The sequence below is a fragment of the Nothobranchius furzeri genome, chromosome 1, assembly GCF_043380555.1.
Source record: "Nothobranchius furzeri strain GRZ-AD chromosome 1, NfurGRZ-RIMD1, whole genome shotgun sequence".
NCBI lineage: Eukaryota > Metazoa > Chordata > Actinopteri > Cyprinodontiformes > Nothobranchiidae > Nothobranchius > Nothobranchius furzeri.
The window spans coordinates 85,562,483-85,587,442 of record NC_091741.1 but is presented as its reverse complement, the minus strand read 5'-3'; the positions used below and the strand labels follow the sequence as shown (position 1 = coordinate 85,587,442).

At 41.7% G+C, this 24,960-nt stretch overlaps 1 protein-coding gene across 1 annotated transcript in view; it reads left to right on the top strand.

The window, feature by feature from the left end:
• Positions 1-2,257: 2,257 nt before the first annotated feature.
• The window catches only part of zdhhc9 (zinc finger DHHC-type palmitoyltransferase 9), a 59,421-nt gene continuing 36,718 nt past the window's right edge, over positions 2,258-24,960 (top strand). The window contains exons 1-2 of the mRNA XM_070550925.1: positions 2,258-2,560; positions 19,622-19,782. Of these exons, the coding sequence (XP_070407026.1) occupies positions 2,397-2,560; positions 19,622-19,782 (325 nt within the window). The 5' untranslated portion in view covers positions 2,258-2,396. The remainder of the gene's footprint in view (positions 2,561-19,621; positions 19,783-24,960) is intronic.

Sequence of the window (24,960 nt, the reverse complement as noted above, 5' to 3'; positions counted from 1 at the left end):
GAGTCGCGCTATCTTAATCGATAGATGAAAAGGGTGTTACATGAGGATAATTGGGGTAAGTTAAAAAAAGGCATAGCAGAGTTAGACCCAGCGGGGAGTAACTCTATTATACAAAAAAACTCCTCAACATAGAAGCACGAACATCACAGATACAAAACATCAGAGTCCGATGGGGAGGCGGGGTTGGGCGGGGATCCTGAATCCTCCAATGGGAGCTGCCATCACGGCGCATCACCAGCTGCAGTCGACAGGTGGGAGGGAGAGATGAGGAACAGAGAGCGCATTGAGTTCCTGCAGGTCGATGCCCTCGAAGCCGAGGTCACAATCTGGATGCAGGGGGGGAAGGTCGGGACACAGCATCTGTCAGCATTCCTCCTTTCGTGGGGGTGAGTTGAAGGCAGCCTTGGAGCTGCTTGGCGTCAGATAAGGATAAGCAAGACTTTGTTTAGGGCAGACAGAGATAATTTTCCTCTCTGCCTTGGAGTTTATTAAGTGGCCATTCATGTCCACCAGTGAAGCCAATTTTATGCGTTCTAAACATCCCCACACCGTCCAGTGATCCTCTCCGAGATGACATCCATCTTGTGCACTAACACAGGCAATGCCGCAAGGACATTATCCAGCTTACGGTTCATCTCGAGTAACGTCCCAGTCTGTGAGGTCACCGCCCGGGCGGCACATTCCGTGGGTGCGGGTCGCACTCCAATCGCTCCCGTCTTCCCAAATTTCCAGAAAACCAGATATCCTCCCACTCCAATCAGAAGAAATCCAGTGATCATCAGGCCAAATATCCACAAATCTTCCACGTCCTCGGTGGACAACTGAGAGAGGCACACGATTCGCCAGACCTCCCAAGAATCGAGTGCATATCCCGCTGCGAATGTCCCCTCGGGACAGGTGGGAGCCCCCTTCTCCATTCTCATCGTAGAAAAAATCTTATCAATCGCGTTGAATGACCAGTTAATTAAGTCCATATTTCCAAAAAAAAGAGTAGTGATTTCAGGAGAAATGCAGAGAAGCGCTCTGTAGGCAGACAGGACAGAGAGCCTTGGGGAAGCAGATAAGGGAGCTATTGAATATATAATATCTTAGATATTCATATATGATAGAAGTTTCATTGTTAACTTGTTTGAGCTTTTCTCAGAATCTAACAAAGCTGATAGCATTCAGCGTTAATAATTGTATGTAGTTAACCATGCTACACAAATAAATGTTATAGCTAAATATTTGTATTGTTTAAAGGAGTGTAAAGTCAAATCTAAAGATTAAAAACTCAGTGAAGCTCAACAGCCACAAGCCAAACCCAAACAGCTGTACAATATAGAATAATAAAGTAGCCTACCAAAATAAAACTGAGGTGAAGAGATCCCTTGTCTTATCTTAAATTTAAACTCATTTATGTGTAACTTTATGTTTAGATTTTATTCCAAATAATTTTTAATTTAATTCTTTGCTATTATTTTTGTAACATTCATGCATGGAATTACCATTTCTTAGGGTTACCGTTAGATAAATATGGTGGGAAAATGACTTCAAACTCCTCACCCCATTTTTATTGTTAGGAGGAGCTTAAATCGACCCTCATATCAATAATAATAATAATAATAATAATAATACTAATAATAATAATAATAATAATAATAATAGTGTCTATTGAACGTATTTAGGGGTTATCTTATTATTTTTTTTTTATTATTCCCTAGCTCTTCTTTGGAGGGAGGATTTTTAATCCTAATGTGAGCTGAGTCGTCCTTTGTTCCTGTTCCACCTGTGCTGCGCCTTTAAGATTAGACATCTCTATCTAGGCGTGTTTCCTGCTGCCATTTGACTCAAAGCCAGAGCTGGGATCCTGCGGAAGAAAACGCGCATGAGATCACATTCCCGTCCTACAGCTGGGCCAATATTCCTCTTTTATTTAGATGTTTTTATTTCTTCAGCTTCCAGCTGTCTGACTAGCGTGTAATCTGCGCGCAGCAGCTCGCTCATTTATTTCTGATTAATCCAAGATGATATGTATGTCAGGCGGTCAAGGTCCGAGCTGCTGCTGAGAGTCTATGCAACAACCCACGGGTGGATTTTCCTGCTTCTGCGGGGAAACATCTGTCGCAATCGTTTCGGGTGGATCTTCTAATCGTTTGCGTCTCTGACCAGAGAGATTAAAGACTGTCTGTTTGAGGAGAGGAAGAGGAGGCTCGCGCGCTGCAGTAAATACGGCAAATAATGGATTAGACAAGAAAAACGATGCGACTGCGACGCTTTTATTTTCCAAAAACACTTAAATGCGTCCCGGCTGCTTCTTTGTGAGAAGCCACGGAACATGACTGAAGTTTGACAGATTCTTATAGTGGTTTTGAAAGCATCAGCCCAAAGCAGCGAGGATCTGAAACCAGGGCAGCATGTCGGCGGTGATGATAACGAGGAAGGTGCGAAAATGGGAGAAGCTCCCGGGGAAGAACACTTTCTGCTGCGATGGACGGGTGATGATGGCCCGGCAGAAGGGGGTCTTCTACCTGACCATGTTCCTCATCGTAGGAACCTGCTCGCTCTTCTTCGCCTTTGAGTAAGTACACGCCTCTTCATCATCATCGTCATCATCACCGTGTTCATTTCTGCCTCCGAATGGCTCAAAGGTCACCTGATGATGAACCCTCTCACAATTCCAATCCGTGTGGCTCCGTGCGTAACAGGATCCATCTCTGCCCTGTAGCTGCTGATCGATCATCCACAGAAATTCAACCTGTTTCCAGTAATAACATCATCTAGAATAAATCACTTACATGCACTTAACTATTTCAGCCGTTTAGACTCTGGGCACTTGACTTTCAGCAATGACAAAGGAGACTTTTGAAGATCAAATCCAAATCTGGAAAATAAAGTTACCAGATGCAAGGAGCTTTGGCCAAACTATCAAGACTAAATTCATTATTTTTTTTAGAACACAAATCTTATATAAACTGAGTTTCAATCTGACTAAAACAACAAAATTAGTATTTTACATAACATCTTAGAAAACTCATGGGCCATGCAGCCTCAAATCCATGTTGTGATATTTCAAGAAAATTTGCAGTGACATACTTTTGTTGATATAGCAGAAAATATCTAATATTTTCTCTGCGTTGCATTATTCCTAACCAGAACATTTTCCAAAGTGTTGACCCCTGCACTTTTTACCGTCCAAAAACAATATTACGCTTTATTAAATTGACACTGGTTGAGCTCTAGGACCAAGCGGAAAACAACCGTTTGCCAGATGCTCGCGCACGCTTACACACACACACACACACACACACACACAGGCCCTTTTCATCTATTTGGTCCATATGTTAATGGTCTCCTGCTTTTCTATGAGCCAGGATAGAAGGAGGTCGAGTCCGGACGGGAACGAAAGAGCTGATGCTGCTCGCAGAGGAGCTCTGAGGAGGCACTGGGATAATGACTCGGGGGTCGATAGGCTGCCGTGTTCATATTACAGTGGAACATAATTACCTCCTGTGGGTGGGTGGGGGTGAAATGGAGATAAGACTGAAACAACATGGGGATGAATCAAACTCACCATTATGTAAGTAGATGGTTAGACTAGAACTTAAATCATTATCTGGTTTATTTTCAGTGCCTCCCACCAAAGAACATCCATGTTAATGCATTAAAACTGTCCTAAGTCTATGATGAGTTTCAAAAGGGATTATTTTATCTGAACAACACGGTAAACCCGTTTATATTCAGTTTATTACCAGAAAAGCCTGTAAAATCAGTTTACCTATTCTGTTTCTAAGAGTCAGACATATAAAGTGTGTGACTGAGTTTCAACATCATTAAATCACAACTCAAGCTCCTTTTAATCTTAGAAAAAACATAGTGCAAATGTTAGATAAAAGTATTCATATAATGCTGAAATATGAGTATCAATAGAACGTTTAACTGAATTTGTTTTTTTCTTAGTCATGCTGCTTGAAATGTTGCATTAAAGGAGACAAGGTTGGGTCAGCCCAGTTTGGGCTTGCTTTTAGCACCCCCTAGTGTTCATTTGTAGAACCCAAAGCAAAACCTATCTACTTGCTGTGCGTTTGCCTTTTCAACATCCTAATCTAAAACCTTAATCTAACATCTGAATAGTCTCCCAGCCTTCATTACTGTCTACAGGAGTGGCTGAACGAGGCAGTTCGCTATTGAAGAAGGTGAAAATACATCCTTTTTCTAAATAAAGGACTTAATACATTATCAGTTCCTGATTCTAATAAAGCCCAAAAATAAGTCCAAAAAAGCCTTGGACCATGGTGACAGAAAAGTTTGTAAATGAAGTTGAAGCAAATCCAAAATCCAACAAAACACATTCTGGGCTAAAATTGAGTAAAAACTGTTGTTTTATGAGAGCATACTGTGTTGCCCTGATCTAAAACTCTGATCCACATTCGATATAAAATGACTTTTCTCACATATAGACTCGAGCTGTGTGCTACACCGCCGCATCCCTGGGCAAATGGGGAATGCTGTGTCCTACCACCAGCTGGCTCTGGTCCGACACCATCCCAGCACACGTCTTCCTTTTATGTCCAGTCATCGGCAGCCCATGCACGGTGAATTCACTGTGCTTTAAATCATTCTAAATAGCTGATTTGACACACAAAAGGAAGGAGTCATTGGAAAGATGTAAACAGATTAGTCTGAAGAGGTGTGCCCTGCCTCTCTGTGGGTTTTGCAGCATTCTGGGATGCACTGATCCTTTTATCCTTCAGCTGAACTGAGTCTTTCATGCTGTGAAACATGCTGTCTGAGCTACAAAGGGCTCTGGTACCTTTAATGGCCTCCTTGCTGTCAAAAACTCATAGGATTTCTTCTGAAATGCATATGTTCAGTACATGTGTGTATTTGTGAATGTTGATGGCCTCCCACAGAGTCTAGAAACCGGAACACAAGGACAGTTGGTCATCTGTCCACTGCAGGACAACCAAGCTGCAAAGGGAGAGCATATGTTTGGGTAATGGGGCTGCGTTTTGTCCCATGTACTCAGATTTTATTGTGCGTGTTTTAAGTGAGCGATTCATGTGCAGGGCAGCCCCTGCAGAGCGAGTGGCTGCAGTCAGAGATCTTTACAGACCTATCACCATCCGACCCCACCCTGTCTCCCTGTTAGCCAGTCATAAAGCAGCATTCAGCTGAGAGTAAATGAGCAGTAACATGATTTATGTCCTATTCAGAGTACATGCTCCATTTACAGTCGGAGCAATCTGTGGGCTTTGTTCTCTAGAAGCTTCTCTACCATGAAGGGAGAGCTGCTTTCTATGGAAATAATGATTTGCCCCCATCCGGATACGTACTTTTTGTCGTGTTATACAGACAGTTTGATCACACACTTCTTGTATAAATATGCATATTGCTTTTGGTTTTGTCCTTATTTTCTCCTAAAGTGTGTTGTTTGACTGACTGAATATTGTATGATGCAACAGCTCTGATTATGATTTTAATCCCATGAAACCGTCTGTGACCCCGGCTCTGATGTTCTGCCTCTCTTTAGTATTTAAATGTTGCATAACTGATTTAAATCATATAACCGGTTGAAAAATCTAAAGCTGCAAGTCCCAGAATCAGACTGCATCAGAGAAAGGACTTAGCTAAAAAGTAGAAAAGGCATATTTTAAAGTGGAGATTCATTTTGAAATACGATGGGCCACTCTGAGCTCCACATGCACGCTGAACATGAAAACTGTCTTCTACCCCGATTTCCTGCATTAGCTACAGATAGAAAATGGACAGGAAAATGCTCGGGTCAGAAAACCAGGAACACACAAGTCTGCATCACACTGGACTCACCCATCTTTTGGTCTGTGCTGATTTAGCGTCCAGGAGAGGGTGGGTTTCTGCTAGTAGAAGCTAACTGTTAGCATAGCAACTCCACAATGTAACAGAGCATGTTCAGGCTTGTGGCATATGTAGAGATTAAACATCAGTGTTGTTGTTTTTTTCACAAGGGCAGACAACGGCAGAAGAGCTGCGTTGCTGTTAGGCGAGATGTTTGCATGTCATGAATATTAATGAGTAAGACTAATAATCCTGCTATTTTCTGCCCCCTCTCCTCTGGCTAACTTTAACTTCCTGGAACAGCAGCACCAGAGCTTTTTTTCCTCCACAGAAAACAACTCACAAGACATTAATTTTTAATGGAGACCACAGTTGCTTTAATGAAGTAATGAGTAAACGTCTCCTTTAAAGTATTTTTCACTCAGATTTAGGGTTGTCACGGTGTGAAAATTTAACCTCACGGTTATTGTGACCAAAATTATCACGGTTTTCGGTATTATCGCTGTATTTTTTTAAACGTGTTACATTTTCAGACAACTAAATAAACCCTGTATATCGGGAAAATATTGTATATTATGTCTTTTATTCGTTTACATTTTTCCCCTTTAGTCTTTAAAATACCAATATTTGCCCATAACTTCCTTTTTTTCTGTTTGATGTCATCATTTAAAAAATATTAGATCAGATGATACTCAGTACTCAAGTAGCCTTCTAATCAGATACTTTATTACCCTTACTTGAGTAATAAACCCTATATCAGGAAAATATTGTCCTCGGTTTGTGTCCTTCCAGTGAGCTTTGCAGATTTAGGAAAATGTCATCAGGCAGTAATCATTGTTAAATTCATAATTATTCTCGGAGAGAGACCAACTCTTATCTGCCCCTGGGAGCCCCGTAATGCATAGCGTCATTTCAACATGGCAGTGTCCGTGACACGGTTTATATGCAGGTAGCGGCGCTGCGGCTGCTTTATATAGCGACTCGTTGCATTCTTCCTCAACCCAAATCCTCGGATCACGCATTTTAGCTAAAACGCTAACGTTAGCTTGCCTTGCGTTGACTGTAGAGTGGTGGGTGATGGTCACGCAGATGTGTCATGAGATTTGAAGCGTTGCTGCCTTTCACAGACACTTTTTCCTACACATGCTGCAAACAGGATAGCCGTCTTCTATCAACTGTCCCTCGGCATTCTTCAAATATCCAAAAATTGCCCATACTTCCCACTTTGTCTTCTTGGAGGGATAATAAATGTCCTGCGCGCTGCCATCTCCTCCTTTGGCCATTATTTCAGCTTTAGCTTCAAGAAAGTTTTGGTGCGCATGTGCCACCGGCAACTTCAGCAGATGATACGGTGGCTGGTAAGGGTCACCGCACCTACACTGCAGCCACGGTTATCCACTGTAGCGTTAGGAAGTTTATAATGGTCTGCCCTTAACAGCTGCCCCTTCACACAGTAACACCGCCAAGGTCGGACGCTTGGTTCAGTATGTTTACATTCCAGGAGAAGAGACAGAAGAACAGAAGAAGAACGCTTTTCATTGATTAATCAAAGTACTTTATTTGTGATAAGCTAATCAAAGCATTTGTTGATCATTAATAATCAGGTGAATGATCTGTGAAATAAAGATGTCATGAGTTATGTGTTTAAATGAATAAACAGGGCTGCACCAGACACACTGATATGCATTACCATGGAAACGCATGACACATTGTTTTCAACCAATCAAGAACTTTCGTCTGTGGTAGGGCAGAATCTGGTTTGTTTATGAAAGTAGTCCAATCTGGTTTACTAAGATTCTTAAACAACTGGGAGATATAAAAAGAAGGCAACGCCATTTTAAGTCAGTTCCACGTTAAGTTCCACTTTAAGCAGTTACACGTTAAACTCAGCTCCAGGACATCCGAGTTCCTAAGGATTTCCATCGTCATCATTAGGAAGTGCAGACTGGCCAGATGTACTTCCTACTTTGAGCTGAAATCTGTCAAGCTGGAGATTTTCCGTCGTTTGTACCAACGAGACGACTTTCCTTCAAAATAAGGGTGAACTTGCTGACGCCTGCCGACTACGACCGGAGTTATCCTCAGACGGGAGTTGTGTGCTGCGACCGCTGTTTCAACCAGCTCCAGTACCCATGAAGGTCCGAGGACCTGGCAATTCCTGATCTACACGGGAGACTCCCTACGGTACGTGGTCACGGCACAAAATGGCGGCTCATGTCATCAGCAATCGAAGCCTCGTGGTAGCCTAGTCATAACAACCAGATCCGCTACTCAGCCTAGAGATTCTGAACAAAACACACACACACACACCAACACGAAACTTCCAAATCCATATGCATTCATCATTGAGATAGTCCTGGTAGATTGTAAGAATTTATAATTATAGAAATTAAAGATTCTTAAACGATCCCAACTCTTTCTCTTTCTTGTCTCTCAGTCAATACAAAGTGTTTAAGTAAACTCCCTGATGATAAAAACAACCTCTTCTGATTGATTACTTAGATTGTATAAATATACAAAATCAGGTAATTTAAATTATCTAATTACAGTATATAAATATACAACTTAAAATCACAACACCACCGAGATAATTAAAAAAAAAAAACAAGACGGTAATTATTGTCAACTTTGTCCCGGGGTTTACCGCTACACCTTTTACCGTGACAACTCTACTCAAATTATATCTTTTCAGGATCAAATGCCTCTAAAATCTACTTGAAATCTTAAAGTTGGCCATATTTAGACCACCCACTAAATGTCTACTATGAAATCAGGAATATCATATTAACTAACTAAATAAATAAATAAATAAAAACATCCTTCTTGTTTTCAGTCATTGGGGGAATCTTGTGTCCACTTAGGGACACTCCTTTGAGGACATTTGAGGCTCATTATTTGTACAGAGATCATCGGTTTGATAGAGAAGTTAAAGAACCCGTCCTTAAGAAACAAACTGCGTTAAACAGAGGAAGAGGTCTGTGGTTTTCCATTACTTCACCGAAGATGAAGCTCTGAGTCTGATCTCCTGACAGTTTCACAGTAATTAACAGATTCAGGAAAGGTGACAAAACCATAACCCAGGTGGACGAGGGGAGCACAGACCCTAATGACCACCTGGAGGAAAGATTACAAAGTGATTTACCACCTGAGAGGGCATTAACGAAGCTCTCGCTTCAGTTTAGGAACTGGGGACTCAACAGTTTTCAATTACAACTGTTCCTCTGGAGAGACCCTGAACATCTGTAGATGTTTAGAGATGCTCACTTGTCTGTCTTCCAATAGAAAACAATACACACAATTGTGTGTTTTCCTTTGAAAATTGTGTTTTCCTTTGAAACGATGCCATTAACCATTAACCTTCTTCCTCCACTGATCCAGATGTACATTTTTTTCTATTCATAATTTTATTGTTAGTGGGTTTGTTGTCTTTGTCTAACTGTTCTGCAAATTAAGAATATCCTTAAAGAGATTCTTTATGGTCCTAGTTCCACTCCTAACTCACTTTCTCTGTTTTGCCTTATTATTTTATAGGGATGTGCGAGTACACCATTATCTGTATCTGTTCAACCAACTAAATTATCTGTATCTGTATCTGTACTCGGAATGGGCTTGGCATAACCCGTAAGTGGGCGTGGTTTAACCGGAAGTGGGTGTGGTTTACATCAATATATTATTTTAAGTCTGAAATTGATATGGATTGATCAGAAGTTATGTGTATTGTTTATTTGAAAACTATTTACAGAGCAGCCTCAGAATTGAGATTAAATACTTTTGATCACAATAGTAAAGAAACTATTACAGAGCAAGTGTTTCAATAAAATCAGAACATCAATATTTAGGTGCATGGATTAATACACCTGAACTCATGCAGTAGGAACTAGGAAATATGAAATGCTATAACCAGACACAACTTTATGTATATTGTTTTTATTTTAATTTGATTAAACTGATTTTTTTCTTAACGTTCTTGGCATTTTCCCACACAAAGTTAAACAAAACAATGTTTATTAAGGTGTGTGTCTGAGAGAGATAGAGAGGGTGAGAGGGAGAGAGATGGAGTTAAAAAAAAATAAAAAACCCGACCGGAGCGGAGGTAGTGAGTGACTGATGCAGCACGTCAGCTCTGTCTTGTCAAATGCACCATGTAAATTACGAAAAAAGTAACTTTAAATATTACACCGAAAAAGAGGCAAGCTGAAGAAAACCTAGGGAAAACTGAAGAAATTTGAGCAACAATGAAGCAATTACAGCGAGATCCGTTACTGTCTGTGTGTGTGCTTGGATGAGCCGGACGGACTGCGCTCCCGGCCGGCTAGAGAGTTTTGAGTGTAGGGAGGGGCGGGCGCTCTATGTGACTGGCCAATCACAGAGCGTGAAGACAGTCAGTTACCCAATGAGGATTTTCCTTCAGCACGATTACAGATATTTACGAGGTTTACTCGTTTCATGCTCGTATTTGTCAAAAATGCTTTATCCGTACCGGATACTCGTCTGAAATGAGTATCCGGCTCATCCCTATTATTTTACATTTCTGACAATCACACACATTCAAGTTTGAGGATAGGGTTCCATCCTCTGTCTTATGGTACTTTTTTACATATTATATTATGGTCCTCTCTTGAAACTTTATTATTCTCAATTTTTTCAGTGACCTTCCATTGATTTGCTCAAACTGTGAAATTAATCTCTATGCTGATGATACTATTATTTATTGTTCTAAACCAAATATCATAGACATTAAGAATGCCCTACAACATTATTTTAATAGTGTTCAGCTATGGCTATCCTCTAATAAACTTCTGTTAAATAAATCCAAATCATACTCTATGCTGTGTCATAGGGGAAAATGTGAGTAACCCCAAAAATTTTCTTAATTTGTGTTTTTTAGATGCATCTTGGCTTGAACCAGTTGAAACATTAAAACTTATGCAACATGCCGATTTCAAGTTCATGCTAATTATACACTTTTACAAGCGGATAAATCTCAAAGTACGTGACTGGCATGATCGAAACACCAATCATTACTTTTAATTTAAATTGCAGTACAACATATCCAGGTCGATCCAGGGCGTAAGGCAAAGTAGATTAGAAAATAACATTTTTAGCCCCGTTAACTTGCATTCATTTTTTCGTTTTTCCGGGGACCCACGATGTGGAAGTGACTTAGGCTCCCTATGTCAATCTCTAAATTGTTTTTCTTTCCATGTCAGAAAAATAATTGTTTCTCAGCTGCTTTTACCAATCCTGGATTGTGGTGATAATATTTATCAAAACACTACTGCAACCTGTCTTCACTCCTGATGTTGTTTTTAACAGTATGTGTCGATTAATTCTTCACTGTCCTTACAGGACACATCATTGCGTTGTGTAGTTGTCTTGGCTCTCACTTACATCTAGACGTCAATACCACTGGTTACACTTTGTCTTTAAATGCATCCACTGTGACTATCCACTGTACCTAAAAGAGTATTTTAGGTACATGGGCTGCATGGTGACGCAGTGGTTAGCACTGTTGCCTCGCAGCACGAAGGTTGCAGGTTCGAAACTCGGCTGCGGCCTTTCTGCGTGGAGTTGCGTGTTCTCCCCATGCATGCGTGGGTTTCCTCCGGGTACTCCGGTTTCCCCCACAGATCACAACATGCCCTATAGGTTATAAATTGTAAGTCGCTTTGGATAAAAGCGTCTGCCAAATAAATAAACATAAACATTTTGTACCTTTTAGTTCATATTATGGCTTACGTCATAATGATTCTTTTTTTTTGTTTGTTTCTTCTTGAGTCAGCAGAGAAGTAGGGAAATATGCCTTTAATGTAAAAGCTCCCCAAAACAAGAACAGTCTTCCCGCAGACATTCGTTCTCTCACTTCTTTTTACACATTCCGAAAGCCTATTGTAACGTACCTACAGAGTACCAGCACATGCAAATGTTACTTGTGACCATTCAAGCTGTTGCGAGTGTGTGTGTGTGTTTTGTAAATGTTTTTGTTTTTGATTTTTATATAGTTATTATTATTAATTAACAAATATCTCATTTGAATTAGTTGTACATGGTGTTAGCTGCCTTCTGTCGCTTTTCCTTGCTTTCTTTATCTTGGTTAAGAGGATCCTCATGAAAAAAAGATGGTGCATCTCATGGGGCTACTCCTCTTTACATATATGTTAAATAAATATTACTATTATAATCTTTTATAAAACATTCAGATGGATTTTTTTGCGTAAATTTGTTTTTAAATGTCAAACTTGAGAAGTGTGATTACGTTGGCTCAGAAAAAGCACAGTGGCTGCTAGGAATCTCTGCTGCAGAGGGCAGAGGGACGTATCAAAGCTCTAATATTGATTCCCCCCCCCCCCCCCCCTCTTTTTTATCTCTGTGTCTAGTAAATGAGAAGAGGCCAGCTGGGTTTGTGATCTTTTATTTTAGTTTTTTTCTCCCAGAAGTGTCACAGGAATGATCCGAGTTACATACATCTCTGTTTGTGAGGCTCTGTGCTGATCTGCTGCACAGAAACTTCATCATTCATCTGTATTTTTACTCACAGGACTGAACCATCTCACAGCTTTATCAGTATCAATAAAGGTTGGTTTATGGTTGACGCGTCCGCAAAGTCCGCACGGCTCCGCGCGGAAAAGTTGCGTCATTTTGCGTCAATTTAACAACCACGCCCCTCCACCGCGCCTCTGCACGGCCCAAAATTTCCGCAACGCGCACCTAGGAAATTTTCTAACCACGCGGACGGTCGGACGCAGAAAAACATGGCGGACCGGCAAGAACTAGTATGGCAGAGGTTCGTAAATACAGACATTTGTATGATTCAGCTCTCAGAGATCACCGTGATCAACATGTTGTTAATAATTCTTGGAGAGAAATAGCTCGCACTGTCGGAAAAGATGAGGACGCTGTTAAAAACTGCTGAAATGCCATGTTGTAAACAGTAATTTCTACTTCTACTATGGTGTAGTGTTGGATGCATGCCGTAGAGCTCCATGCTGCCCCGTTCAGTTTGGGAGAATATTGGCTCACCGCAGAGACAAGCCGCATGAACCATAAGCGCTGCGAGTTGTGAAGCGTGTTCCATCTGCGAGCCGCATCACCAAGTGGAAAGTGAATGCGTCAAGCATAAACCAAGCTTAAAACAGAACGGCACAAGAGGTTTCACAACATGTAGATGTCATAAGACACCATGAATGATGCGGTGAGTTCTGAATCTGGGCTTCAGTAGTTTTGTTACTAGGAAGTTTAAGTGGATTTTAATTAAATGAGATCCACGCTGAAAAAGCTTTTCATTTTAAGACTCACATTTTAGGTTAGGAGGTGAAAGCTTCTGGGTCAAAGTGTACTGCAGAAACACCTTTAAACAGCCAGCCAGCTGATTGTCACTTAGATAAAACACCAGCTTTAATCATGTTGGTTTTATTAGTTACTTTTACTATGAGCAAGGTTCCTTTAGATCAAACCTGGGCATTTTACGGCCCGCGGGCCACATACGGCCCTTTGGTTGACTTTGACCGACCCGCGTAAGGTTAATTGGAAATTACAAAATAAATGTATTTTCTCATTTTACCTCATGCATGGACTAAGGCTGCATTGCTTTTATTTTGAAGTTGTTTTTTACATGCACAATGACGCAATACGTATAGCAACAAGTGCAAGCGGGTGACATGGTGATTTTAGCCCCCAGAAATGTCCGCTCATGCAAAAAAAAAGAAAGATGGATGCCGAATGCAGGATTTTCAACAAAAATTGGACTGCTAAGTATTTTTTTTTACTGAAGTCGGAGGTAAAGCCGTGTGTTTGGTTTGCAGGGAGGAGATTGCCGTGTTTAAGGACTACAATTTTAGTCGGTATAACGACAAGAAACACTCGGAAAAATACAAGAACTTGTCTGATGCTGAGAGGGAGCGGACATCCGAAGCTTTGCTAGCAAAGTCAACTACCAAAAGCAGCAAGGCTGTTTTTACTAAGCTTCACACATCCAGGGATGCAGCAACCAGGACCAGCTTTGTGATATCCCACAAAACAGCTAAAAACAGCAAGCCGTTTTCGGAGGGAGAGTTTGTCAAAGAGTGCATGGTGGACTCTGCCGCACTAATATGCCCTGAAAAAAGGCACATTTGAGCAAATCCCGCTGTCCAGGCGAACCGTGACCAGGAGGATCGAGGACATTGCGGGGAACCTGGAGCTTCAGCTGCAACGTGAAGTGGCAAGGTTTGACTTTTTCTCATTGGCCTTAGACGAGAGCTTTGATGTCTGCGACACAGCCCAGCTGCTCGTATTTGTCCGGGGGATAACGCACTTCAAGCTCACAGAGGAGCTGGCAGCAATGCGGTCGATGAAAGGGACAACGACAGGGAGTGATCTTTTTACAGAGGTAAATGCGTGCATGGACACTCTGGGATTGAAATGGGAGAGATTGTCAGGTGTCACAACAGACGGTTGTCCAAATCTTACAGGGAAAAATGTCAGACTTTTGAAACGCATGCAAGATAAAGTGACAGAAATCGATGCAGATCAAAAATTGGTGTTTTGCATTGTATTATGCACCAACATGTGTTGTGCAAGTCATTGCTAAAAATCAACCATGTTACTGATGTTGTTACTAAAATAATAAACTTCATCAGGGCGCTGGCAATGAATCACAGACAGTTTGTGGCTCTCGGAGGACTCCACACAGCTGTCAGATGGCTCAGCCTCGGGAAAGTGCTGGAGAGGGTTTGGGACTTGAAAGCAGAGATTCGAGAGTTTTACGAGAGGAAAGGCAAAGACATTCCAGAGCTCTCAGATGAGGATTGGATGGCAGATTTTGCATTTGCTGTTGATGTGACTGCACTGATGAATGAACTGAACACCAAACTGCAAGGCAAGGGCCTTTTTGTTCATGAAATGCACAGCCTCGTGAAGGCCTTCATGAGAAAGCTGCAGTTTCTTTCAAGTCAACTGGAGAGCAACACTCTCACTCACATGCAAACCCTGAACGAAGTCACACCATCAGCTTATCACCTCAGCAGGTACTCATCCATGTTAGGAGCATTACATGGTGAGTCTTCAAGGCATTTTGAAGATCTCAGAACAATGGAGGATGGAATGCACATGATTTCCTCTCCCTTTACCTGCAGTGTGGATAATGCACCCAGTGATGTGCAGCTGGAACTCATTGACCTGCAGTCTGATGCAGTACTGGCAGAGCACTTTGTCAGGATCTCTGCTGGATTTTTTACTCTTCTCTTAAGGAGGAGAACTTTCCAAACCTGAGGAGACATGCTCAGAAGATGTTGGTTCTCTTCGGCTCTACCTACATTTGTGAACAAACATTTTCAATGATGAAGTTTACAAAATCCAGGTATAGATCCTCTCTCACTGATGATCATTTGTCAGCTGTGCTTCGCATCTCCACCTCAGACATTCAACCTGACTTTGATGCACTCGTTAAAGCCCAGCAGAGACTAGATTTCTCTCATTGAATAAGAAAAAAATCTCTTAAAAACACAAAATAAGGTGTTTGGACCACAAATGTAGGCAACTAGCAGTGAACTAGGACGCTTTTTTTTTAAACCTCTTTCTCAAGATCACAGTTCAGTGATTTTATTTTACAGACAATACTGTGTGTCTGTAGAATGCTAAGAACCTCTTTCCAACAATATTTGAAACTCAAAATGTGTTTTGGAGTGAATGTGACTGAAACTGTTAACTAATATAAATCACAAATGTTTAACAAAAAACAAATGTGCACACTTTGTTTACCATTGCCTTGGGAAATTTGAATAAATCACATTTTTGTAAGCCAACTTCACTTTTTCCTTTTTGCTCATTTATAACACAGTCTACTCTTACCAGCTTTAAAAATCAATGGTATTTACTGCTTTTTATAAAGAAATACCATTAATATTATGCATAATTGACTTCAGCCTTTTGGCCTGGCCCTCCACAATATTTTCTGTTTCTCATGTGGCCCCATGGAAAAAATAATTGCCCACCCCTGATTTAGATCAACATTGTGTGTTTTAAATCAAAATACCTCCAACCTGAAGCTGATTAAAGGAGACATGTTATGCAAAACTCACTTTTAGTATCCTTTTGTGCTGCCATGTGGGTCTCTACTGCTGAAAATAAGCCATCCACCCATTTTCTGTCAGCGTTTGGTTTAGGATCTATGTGCCTAAAATAAGCCGTTTCAAAAGTCCCTATTTGTGATGTCACAAACTGGGAATCAGCATAGCACGTTCAAGAAAGACCTGCTGCTGGAGGAGCAGCAGCTTTACTTTGAGCACCTCTTGGATGTCGGGAGCAGGATCCAGCCAGCCACAGGGCATTTCTGCTTTGGGCTACAAAAACGCCTTATTGGGAGTTACTGTCGCTTTTCACCAACCAGTCAGAATGGGCATCAAGGAAAACATAAGTTAATGATGGGCGTTCTCGTTTACAAACCAAAACAACCCTTTTAGCTGCTGGACAGATGGTATTGGATGTTGGAGCTTCTCAGCTTATAGCAGCCTGAGCGGGAGATGGATAGGCGTGGCCAGCGCTACCTGTTTTCTTTAAGAGTAACTAAACCCCAAAATAACTTTGATTTTTTTGCTAATTAATGGTATAATTGGGTCATTACAAATGCAATCTTTCTGTTTCTGTGCATTTTTTTACATGTTAGTGTACAGTTGAATAAACCTTGAATCTGGGTCTAAAAACATCTTAGTGCTGTCCCCTGTGGCAGAACAGCGGCTACTGCATTTTAAACTTGTGATTGACGAGATGGAACAATTTCAAGTCATCGGTACAGTCTCCTCCTCCTCCCCCTCCCTCCCAGGATGGAAATTCCCCACACTTGGCTATGCCACTCTGTGCCTCCTGGCAACGCCCACTTTCATAGCATTTTTCAAATCTTGACTAGGGGTGGAGTTACATTTTCTGATTATGTGCAGTCCCTCTTTAAAGTGCTCTGAAACGGCTCATCCTGGAAGGTACTGAAACTGTCAAGAATGCTGAAATGGCTTTCTGTGGGAGGGAATGAGTGAAAACAACTTCATGAACATGTTTTGTATCGACCACAGGAGTACTATAACTTATGACACAAGTCATAACATCTCCTTGTAAGTTGTGTGGCAGTAGCACCACCTTCAGTGAGCCATGTGGACGTTTTAAACACCATGAATGGACCCTCCTGGATTTCATAATCCTTCTAGTTAGGGTTTGCAGACCAGTGTAGTAACTTTTCAGCAGATTCTGGCTGAAGTCCTGCAGATCATCAGTGCACCTGGACAGTTTCTTTCAGTTGCTTCATTTTAAAAAGTGTTTCACATTTTAGTTTTGTGTTTGAATCAGTAAACTAATTTCCTCAGAAGAATGGGGCCATTCTGAGAATAAAACCTTAAAATAAGTTCCTGTTTGTAGCATTCTGTTTAGTTCTTGTGATAATGCATTGTGCTTTTTGGGTTTTCTGGCTTTAAAACCTGCTGAGTTCTCATCTTACCCCAATCAGAAAATTGGGGCATTTGTTTCAGAAGGGAATTTGAAAAATTATGCCTTCGTTCGGTGTGCTGGGAAAAAAAGGAGAAACTGAAATCAGTTCACTGAACAGAGACCTGCAGATGATCGATCACCTGATGTTATGAAAAAAAGACAACTCTTCATTCACTGCATAAGATTGGGCTTAAGGAAAAACATACTCGGGAAAACACAAAGTGTTACTCAGGCCAGCCTGAATAAAAAACCCAAATCCATTAATAAACCACTAATGTCAAAATCTAGTGAAGGACAGCTTATGGGTCACGGCCTCATGGAAGAAGCTGCTCCAGGATTTGGGGTGGCTCACTCTTCTGCCTGAAGGAAGCAGGGTGAATTGTTAAAGTGACTGGTGGGGTCTGTCTTCGAGTTTCTCACCAGAGAAACCAGAGGCCACTGTGGGTCTCCTTCTGAGCGGATCTAAGCACTCTTTGCAGCAGACATCGATCAGTTTGTTGTGGAGAATATCAAAGTGCTCTCTAGCACACTCTAGCAAAATCTGACTCTGATGCTGATTTAGTGAGGGATCCGCTGCAGAGCAACATGCAAAATATCCGGTCATAAATTCTGAGGAAAAATATTAATTCAATAATCTTTCTGTAAAGAAAGTATCTAGTCTGGTTATAATTAGGAGTGCAAATGAGGTCCAACTCCTCACCTGGTTAAATAGAGGTAATGTAGCCCACCTGCAGCAGGTTATTTTCATCCAGACCCAAAACTGGGAAAACCAGAACACCTGGATGTGTTTCTGTTTTAAAAATCTGCTCAGCAACACCTAAAGCTTATTAAATAACTCCAGGCTGTAAAGTGACACCACAAACTGTTATGTTCACTGATCCACCCCAACAGGAAATGTAATTTATTTCACATGTGCCGATGGACAGATTTGAAACAAAAAGGACAAAGTTACAGGAGGCAAGAGTTTTAACTGGTACATGGGTGTTATCTGATTTTAAATCCCCCCTCTCAGACTTGTGAAGTGGAGTTGTAGTTTGGATCCAAAATGCAGTTAATGGCAGGCACAGGATGCGGGTTGCAGGTAAAAAGAACTGATTTATTTGAATAATGGCAGGTCGGAGGATTTGACAGGAAGACGAGATCATACATGAGGGTAATCAGGGAAACAGGTGGGTAAGGTGACGAGGGGCAGGTGAGTTCAATCAACACTAACAAGGGGGACAAGACACATGAGGCTACAGGAGCAGGTCCTGATGCAGACAAAAGAACTTGATTAAATCCAGTTTTTCTGCAGCTTCTGTGCTGATTAACACACTGTGACACTCCACCACCCAGCCCCTCAGCAGCAGAGGAAGTCGTCCCACTCAGGAAGGAAGTGCCCATCAGTCCTGCTTGATGGGATGTGATGATAGCGCGTGACTTGAATGCCTACAGGTCATCATCACAGGCAACCTGCTCTCCGCATCACATAAGGAACAAAAACACTCATCTTTATTGATCTGAACTCTGCTCCTTTAGTTTGCATTAGTGCAGGAAAAACACTGCGACTGGTGGTGTTGTTGTTGTGCCTCCTCATTTCTCAGGTATGCTGACATGCCTGGTTTATCTGCAGCTAAACAGATGGACTTCGGTCTTTGCCGAGTCGTGCTGACTGGTGGTTCTTTGTGCAGCCACAACCTAGTTTTCCTGTCCGCTGCGTGTTATGTGCAAATAAAGTCCTGCCCTGACAAGATGAGAAGGAGGTCGTTCAGATGATTTGAGCTCATTTTCTTTGCAGTTTTCTGTTATTAAACAGCTTTTTGTCGACTGAACATTTAATTTACTAATTAATGTATAATAAAAATGCTCCAGCTGGTATAGATGCTGTGATCCCAGCCTTGTGAGGCAGTGGAGGCCATGGAGTGTAACTATGAATAACTGCTGAAGGCTTGCTGTTGCAGCCCACATCTGCTCCTGAGCAGCAGGAGGTTTAACAGGAGCCTGAAGGCCAAACACGTGCAGCGATGCTCAAACCTCTCCACTCCTCCTGAAGGTTGTGTAGCACAACTCTGTGTTGTTTATTCACAGCTGTGACTTACAGAGAAACGGCGACTCTCGTGGTTCGTGACCTCATGCTGAACAACAGCTCAGAATATGTAAGATATCATCACTGCGTGCCCTCTGTCTCTCTGAGAAGATACATCTCCCATTTCAGTGCTGTTGTGGTTTCTCACTGTGGTGCAGGAATAAAGAGTATCAGTTTCCTTCTATAAGGGGGAATGAAACTTGTTTTCCTAAATGGAAATCTCAAAATGTATGTTGACATGAGGAAAGCAAGTTCTTGCTTTTGCTTGTTTAGAGCATCATTAACTTATTATTCTTTTCTCCTGTGCAGATGTCCGTACCTGGCCGTCCACCTGTCCCCTGCCATCCCGGTTTTTGCCATCATCCTTTTCCTGTTTGTCATGGCCATGCTGCTGAGGACGAGCTTCAGCGACCCTGGGGTGCTGCCGAGAGCTCTTCCGGAGGAGGCCAACTTCATCGAGATGGAAATCGGTGAGTTACAGAAAAGACAAACGTGGAAAATATGTTTGTTGTCATCGAAAGTTTTAAAAATCAACAGCTGTGTGAAATTTTGTGGTCCGTTTCAGATCAGACTGTCTTGACTTGGTCTTTATGATTTTATAACAGTTGTTTTAAGTTTTCATAACAGCTTATCCCTTAAGGGCCCTTGGTGACATTGGTGTCACACCCCATTTCAAACATCTGCAAAATTCCTTCTTGAGTCATTTATTGAAGTTTGACAACTCCAAAAGTGACATCCTACACATACATATATAGAAAGTTATTTAACTTTATTTTAATTTATGTTTTTCTACATTTTGAAGTATTTATTCCAATCTGTTTTCAATTTTAAAAAGGTTTGGGTCAATAATTGTTAAAACAACAAAACATTTTTAGACTAGGCGTCAAACAGAAAATAATTAAATTTGATCCTAAATGATCACATCTCTCAAATGGTGAGGCATCCCAAGGACATTTTGAGTTGTTTTCTTGGCGTTGACATCTGATGCCAAAAATATGAAGAATATCTGCAAACAGCATTTTCACTGTGTTTTCGTGCTGGTTTTTGATTTGTATTATGATGCGAAACAGAAAAGAAACCATATAATTAAAGATGGAACAAAAACCACAGCATGAGCTGGAACAGTTTAAAGCAAACAAGCTCCAAATCATCTGTAACTACTTTGCATTAATAGAAAAAACTTGAGCTGCCTTCGAAGTGCTCAAATTCACCCACACACTTTTTATCATATGCAAATCATGCTGTTTTACCTCCTCTTGTCTTTTCCTGGACTGTGCTGAGCCAGTCCACCACTATCAGCTCCTGCAACACCTGGGGAACCAACTCTTTCATCCAGATGCTTTTAAATGTTGAGTCAGAGACAGGAGTGATGGTTTTGGTGTCATCATCACCTGAGAGCTCTTTGTTCAAAATGACATCCAACGATTTGAGCAACAAATTAGATAGAAGTGATTGATCTGGAAATATTTAGGAGGAATGAAAAATTCGGTATATTAGTTTACAGCAAGCAACTAGGAGGCAGTCCTGTTTTATTCATTTTTGTTATGCTTTTAGGTTTGGTTAGGGTTAGAGCTCTGTCTTAATGTCTTATTCTCTAAATTGTTCTCATGTAAAACAAGCGACACACGCATTATTGCATTTAATTTACAGTATTTCTACTATTTCAGAGTTGTTTTTCTTCAGTCATTGCATGCAGGTGGAAATTTGTATCTGAGATCAGAGTTTAAGTGTTTATTCCTCTGAGGAGGAGTAAGCTGGTAGCCAGCTCTGCTCTCTTTATGACTGGGACTCATACTGGATGCAGGATGATGATCACTCGGTGTTTAACCTATGTGGGTTTGACCTCTGTGACTCCAATTCCATCATGTTTCTATTAGAAAAAAGAAAAATCCCACTGGAATTGACCAGTAATTAGAGCTGTAACCTTCGGTCAGTCTGCTGATTAATTAGTAAGTTTGCAGAAAATAAACATACTTATTTTAATAATTAATTGTAGTTAGTTGTAAAAAAAAAAACATGAAATCCTCCTTTTACCGCATCTGTGATTTGATGCTTTGCTACTTTCCCTAAAACAGGAGGCGATGCTGTTTAAAGCTTGGTTTATGCTTGACGCAGTTACTTTCCGCTTGGTGATGCGGCTCGCGGATGGAACACGCTTCACAACTTGCAGCGTTTATGGTTCATGCGGCTTGTCTCTGCGGTGAGCCAATATTCTCCCAAACTGAACGCGGCAGCATGGAGCTCTACGGCATGCATCCAACACTACACCATAGTAGAAGTAAAAATTACTGTTGTTTACAACATGGCATTCCAGCATTTTTTAACAGCGTCCTCGTCTTTTCCGACAGTGCGAGCTATTTCTCTCCAAGAATTATTAACATGTTGATCACGGTGATCTCTGAGAATCATACAAATGTCTGTATTTAAGAACCTCTGCCATACTAGTTCTTGCCAGTCCGCCATGTTTTTCCATGTCCGACCATCCGCGTGGTTAGAAAGTTTCTTAGATGCGCGGTGTGGAAAGTTTGGGCCGTGCGGAGGAGGGGCGTGGTTGTTAAAATGACGCAATTTTATCGCGCGGAGCCGTGCAAACCTCGCGGACGCGTTAAGCATAACCAAGCTTTAGTAACAACATCCATCCATTGTCTGAACCCGCTTGTCCACGTAGGGTCGCGGGGGGGCTGGTGCCTATCTCCAGCGGTCAATGGGCAATCAGGCGAGGCACACCCTGGACAGAGTGTCAGTCCATCGCAGGACACAGTAACAACATATGATGCAGTAATGAGAGCAGCTGAACAGCTGTATTGCAGATGTTTAAGTAGATTTTTAAAGTGAACTACATTCCCTCACACCAACGAGAAAGCCTCTTAGTGAAGCAAACATGCAGACTTCTCTAACGTGAATCAAAGTCTTCCAATGCATCCTCATCAGAATCTTCTGTTAGAGGACAGTTTGGACGTCATCAAGTAAAATATATCTGTGCTTAGATTATCATACTTACCCATCCTTTCAACTGCATATGAAAGCTACACGTAACGTAATAGCGGCTTTTTACCCGCAAGCTCATTCCCAACCGAGAGCATTTCAGATGTGAAACAAGAGCAACAGCGTTCCACGCCGCTGGTCCCACGAAGTGACAAAATCACAAGAAAACTGCAACATCCAGAAGTCCACACAATAAAAAGCAAGAAGAAAGACAGCTGCATGAATCCAAAAAAAGTCTGGTTTATCTTCTGTTCTGTTTACATCGGCTATGGAGGTTTCACAGGAAATAACGTACATTTATCCTTGCGTCACTTTTATTTTGAAAATTTCCAGGTGCCTTAAACTGCTTTCGTGTTTGACTTCCTGTCTGGCCCGATCTAAATTGGGGAGTTTGACGTGTTTTGGAAGCATAGCGCGTAAAAATAGACTCAAAACATAACAATTGCATCCCTTTGCTTCTGGTACATGTCCAAAACATCACACTTTGCTGCTGGTGGACAGGAACTCATCTGATTTAATGGCGGCTCCTTGCCACGCAGTACGTTTTGCAACACTTTCATGTCTGGTGGAAAGAAAGGGTTACACTATCATTTTATGATCTGCATTATCTTCAGTAGGGTCATGGGGAGCTGGTGTCTAAATCTCCAGCAGACATCGGGTAAGAGGCAACGGACATGCTGGAAAAGTTGCCAGAATATCACAGGGACACACAACTAGTCACGATCACTCACACCTAAGGACAGTTTTGGAGTCTCCACCATGCTTGTTTATGGTGTGTGGAAGGAAACTCGAGTACCAGTGCTTAGTTTGTAAATCAAACGTTCCCGGAACGCAAATACTGACGCCAAACCAAAGTTCACTAAAGGTAAAACAGGTGTGTGTGTGTGTGTGGGGGGGGGGGGGGGGGGGGGGGGGGGGGGGCAATTAACAACGGTAGTTTTTGCATCTTTACTGTTCCCGTGCTTCAGCCCTCTCCCCCCTCCTCCTGTGCAATGGCCGCAAACTCACTGATGCGCCTGCAGCCTCTCAGAGTTCCTGCTGATCTAAACATTGGAAGAATCATTTCATTTTCTGTTCCTCACTTCTGGTATACCTTCAATAGTGTCTGTCTGTTGCAGCCACCAGGTACAAAATGGAACTTGTTTTTATTTGACTATTTTTCTGTCCTGTCTGAAATATCTTCCTGCATCTCCTCTCAGTCTTAAAGAAAAACTGCTACTTGGCTTCATATATATTCACCTCATGAATTAACTTTGAACTGCCGTTCAAAAAGATCTACCGACCGCAAAAACAGCGGAGTGCGTGCCGCGCGCCGGCTGCACCAGTGAAGTCACCAGAGGATGAAACAGGTGATGCGCTCCGCACCGCAGCAGCAAAACGCATCAGACACAAATAAAAGACATAAAGCATGAAAGGATATGAGCAGACATAAACAATTGTATGTTAACTTTGTTTTTGAGGCGGCGACAGTTTGAGAATGTTACTGTGGCCGTGCTCAGGACACATCTCTCTGGAGCGCATCAACGATCAGAGCTCTGCGCCTCTCAGCTCAAAGTAATCCCCGGAGAGTCCACATAGATAATGTAAAATAAGTAGAACCAGGATCGTTTTCGGGCTCCCTCTGGGTGTGTTGAGGGCTTCTAGGAGCCCCCTAGCTCACCCGTAATTTGAAAACTGCATGTAGCACAAGTTTGTCGCGAGTTGCCGGATCCTAGCAGACAGTTGCCGGAACGGTCCTTTCAAAATAAGATAGTTCCCGGATCTTGTTCCAGCAAGATCCGGCTCAAATTAAGCACTGTGGAGTACCCAGAGAAAACTCACACACGCATGTGAAGAACATGCTAACTTCATGCAGAAAGGGTGCATAAAATCACATTAAGTAGTCTGGATGCTAACATTGAGCTAACAATGCTAACAGTGAATTAGGAGGAAATAGTCAACTCTAAAAAAAACTCAAGCTACATTTTGTAATCACCAACAACTCGATATTACAGTGAAATGTATTTATCTACTTATCAATTTACTGTGTATGACTCGTCTTTGCTCGTTGTCTAGAATGTTCTAGTACGGATTCATAACCGACAACAGCCATGAAACTCTCAAAATGGGAGGGGGAGAGTAGCTCATTTGTTTTAAAACTTGGAATGCAGTACCCAAATTTGACCACAGGATGTAATTTATACTGTACAGTGCCTGTCTGGTGACAATGATATAAAAAAATCTCGTGGCCACAAGATACTTAGTGCATGAGAACGATTCGTTAACTTGTGGCCACGACTTATTAATGCGTTCCATTCCCACGAGTTATTAATACATGGCCACGACATACTTAATGTAGTTCGTGGCCACGCACTAATACCTCGTGGGAACGCATTAAGAAGTCATTCCCACGCATTAGGTATCTTGTGGCCACTGGCACGAGTTACTTTTTTTTTCCCTCAATGTCACCAGACGGGCACCGTAATACTGCACTAAGTTTAGAATTATTTCTTTTAGGGAGTTGGTTTCATTTAATGTGACAGCATCTCCTTTCCTACATGTTTGCTTGGCCAGCCAGCCCCATGCTTCCTTATGGGAAGCATTGGGTCTGGTACCGCTCCTATTCAAACAACCCCACTCCCTGAGAATTCTAACCAAGCCAATCAACGCTGAGTTTCTCATAA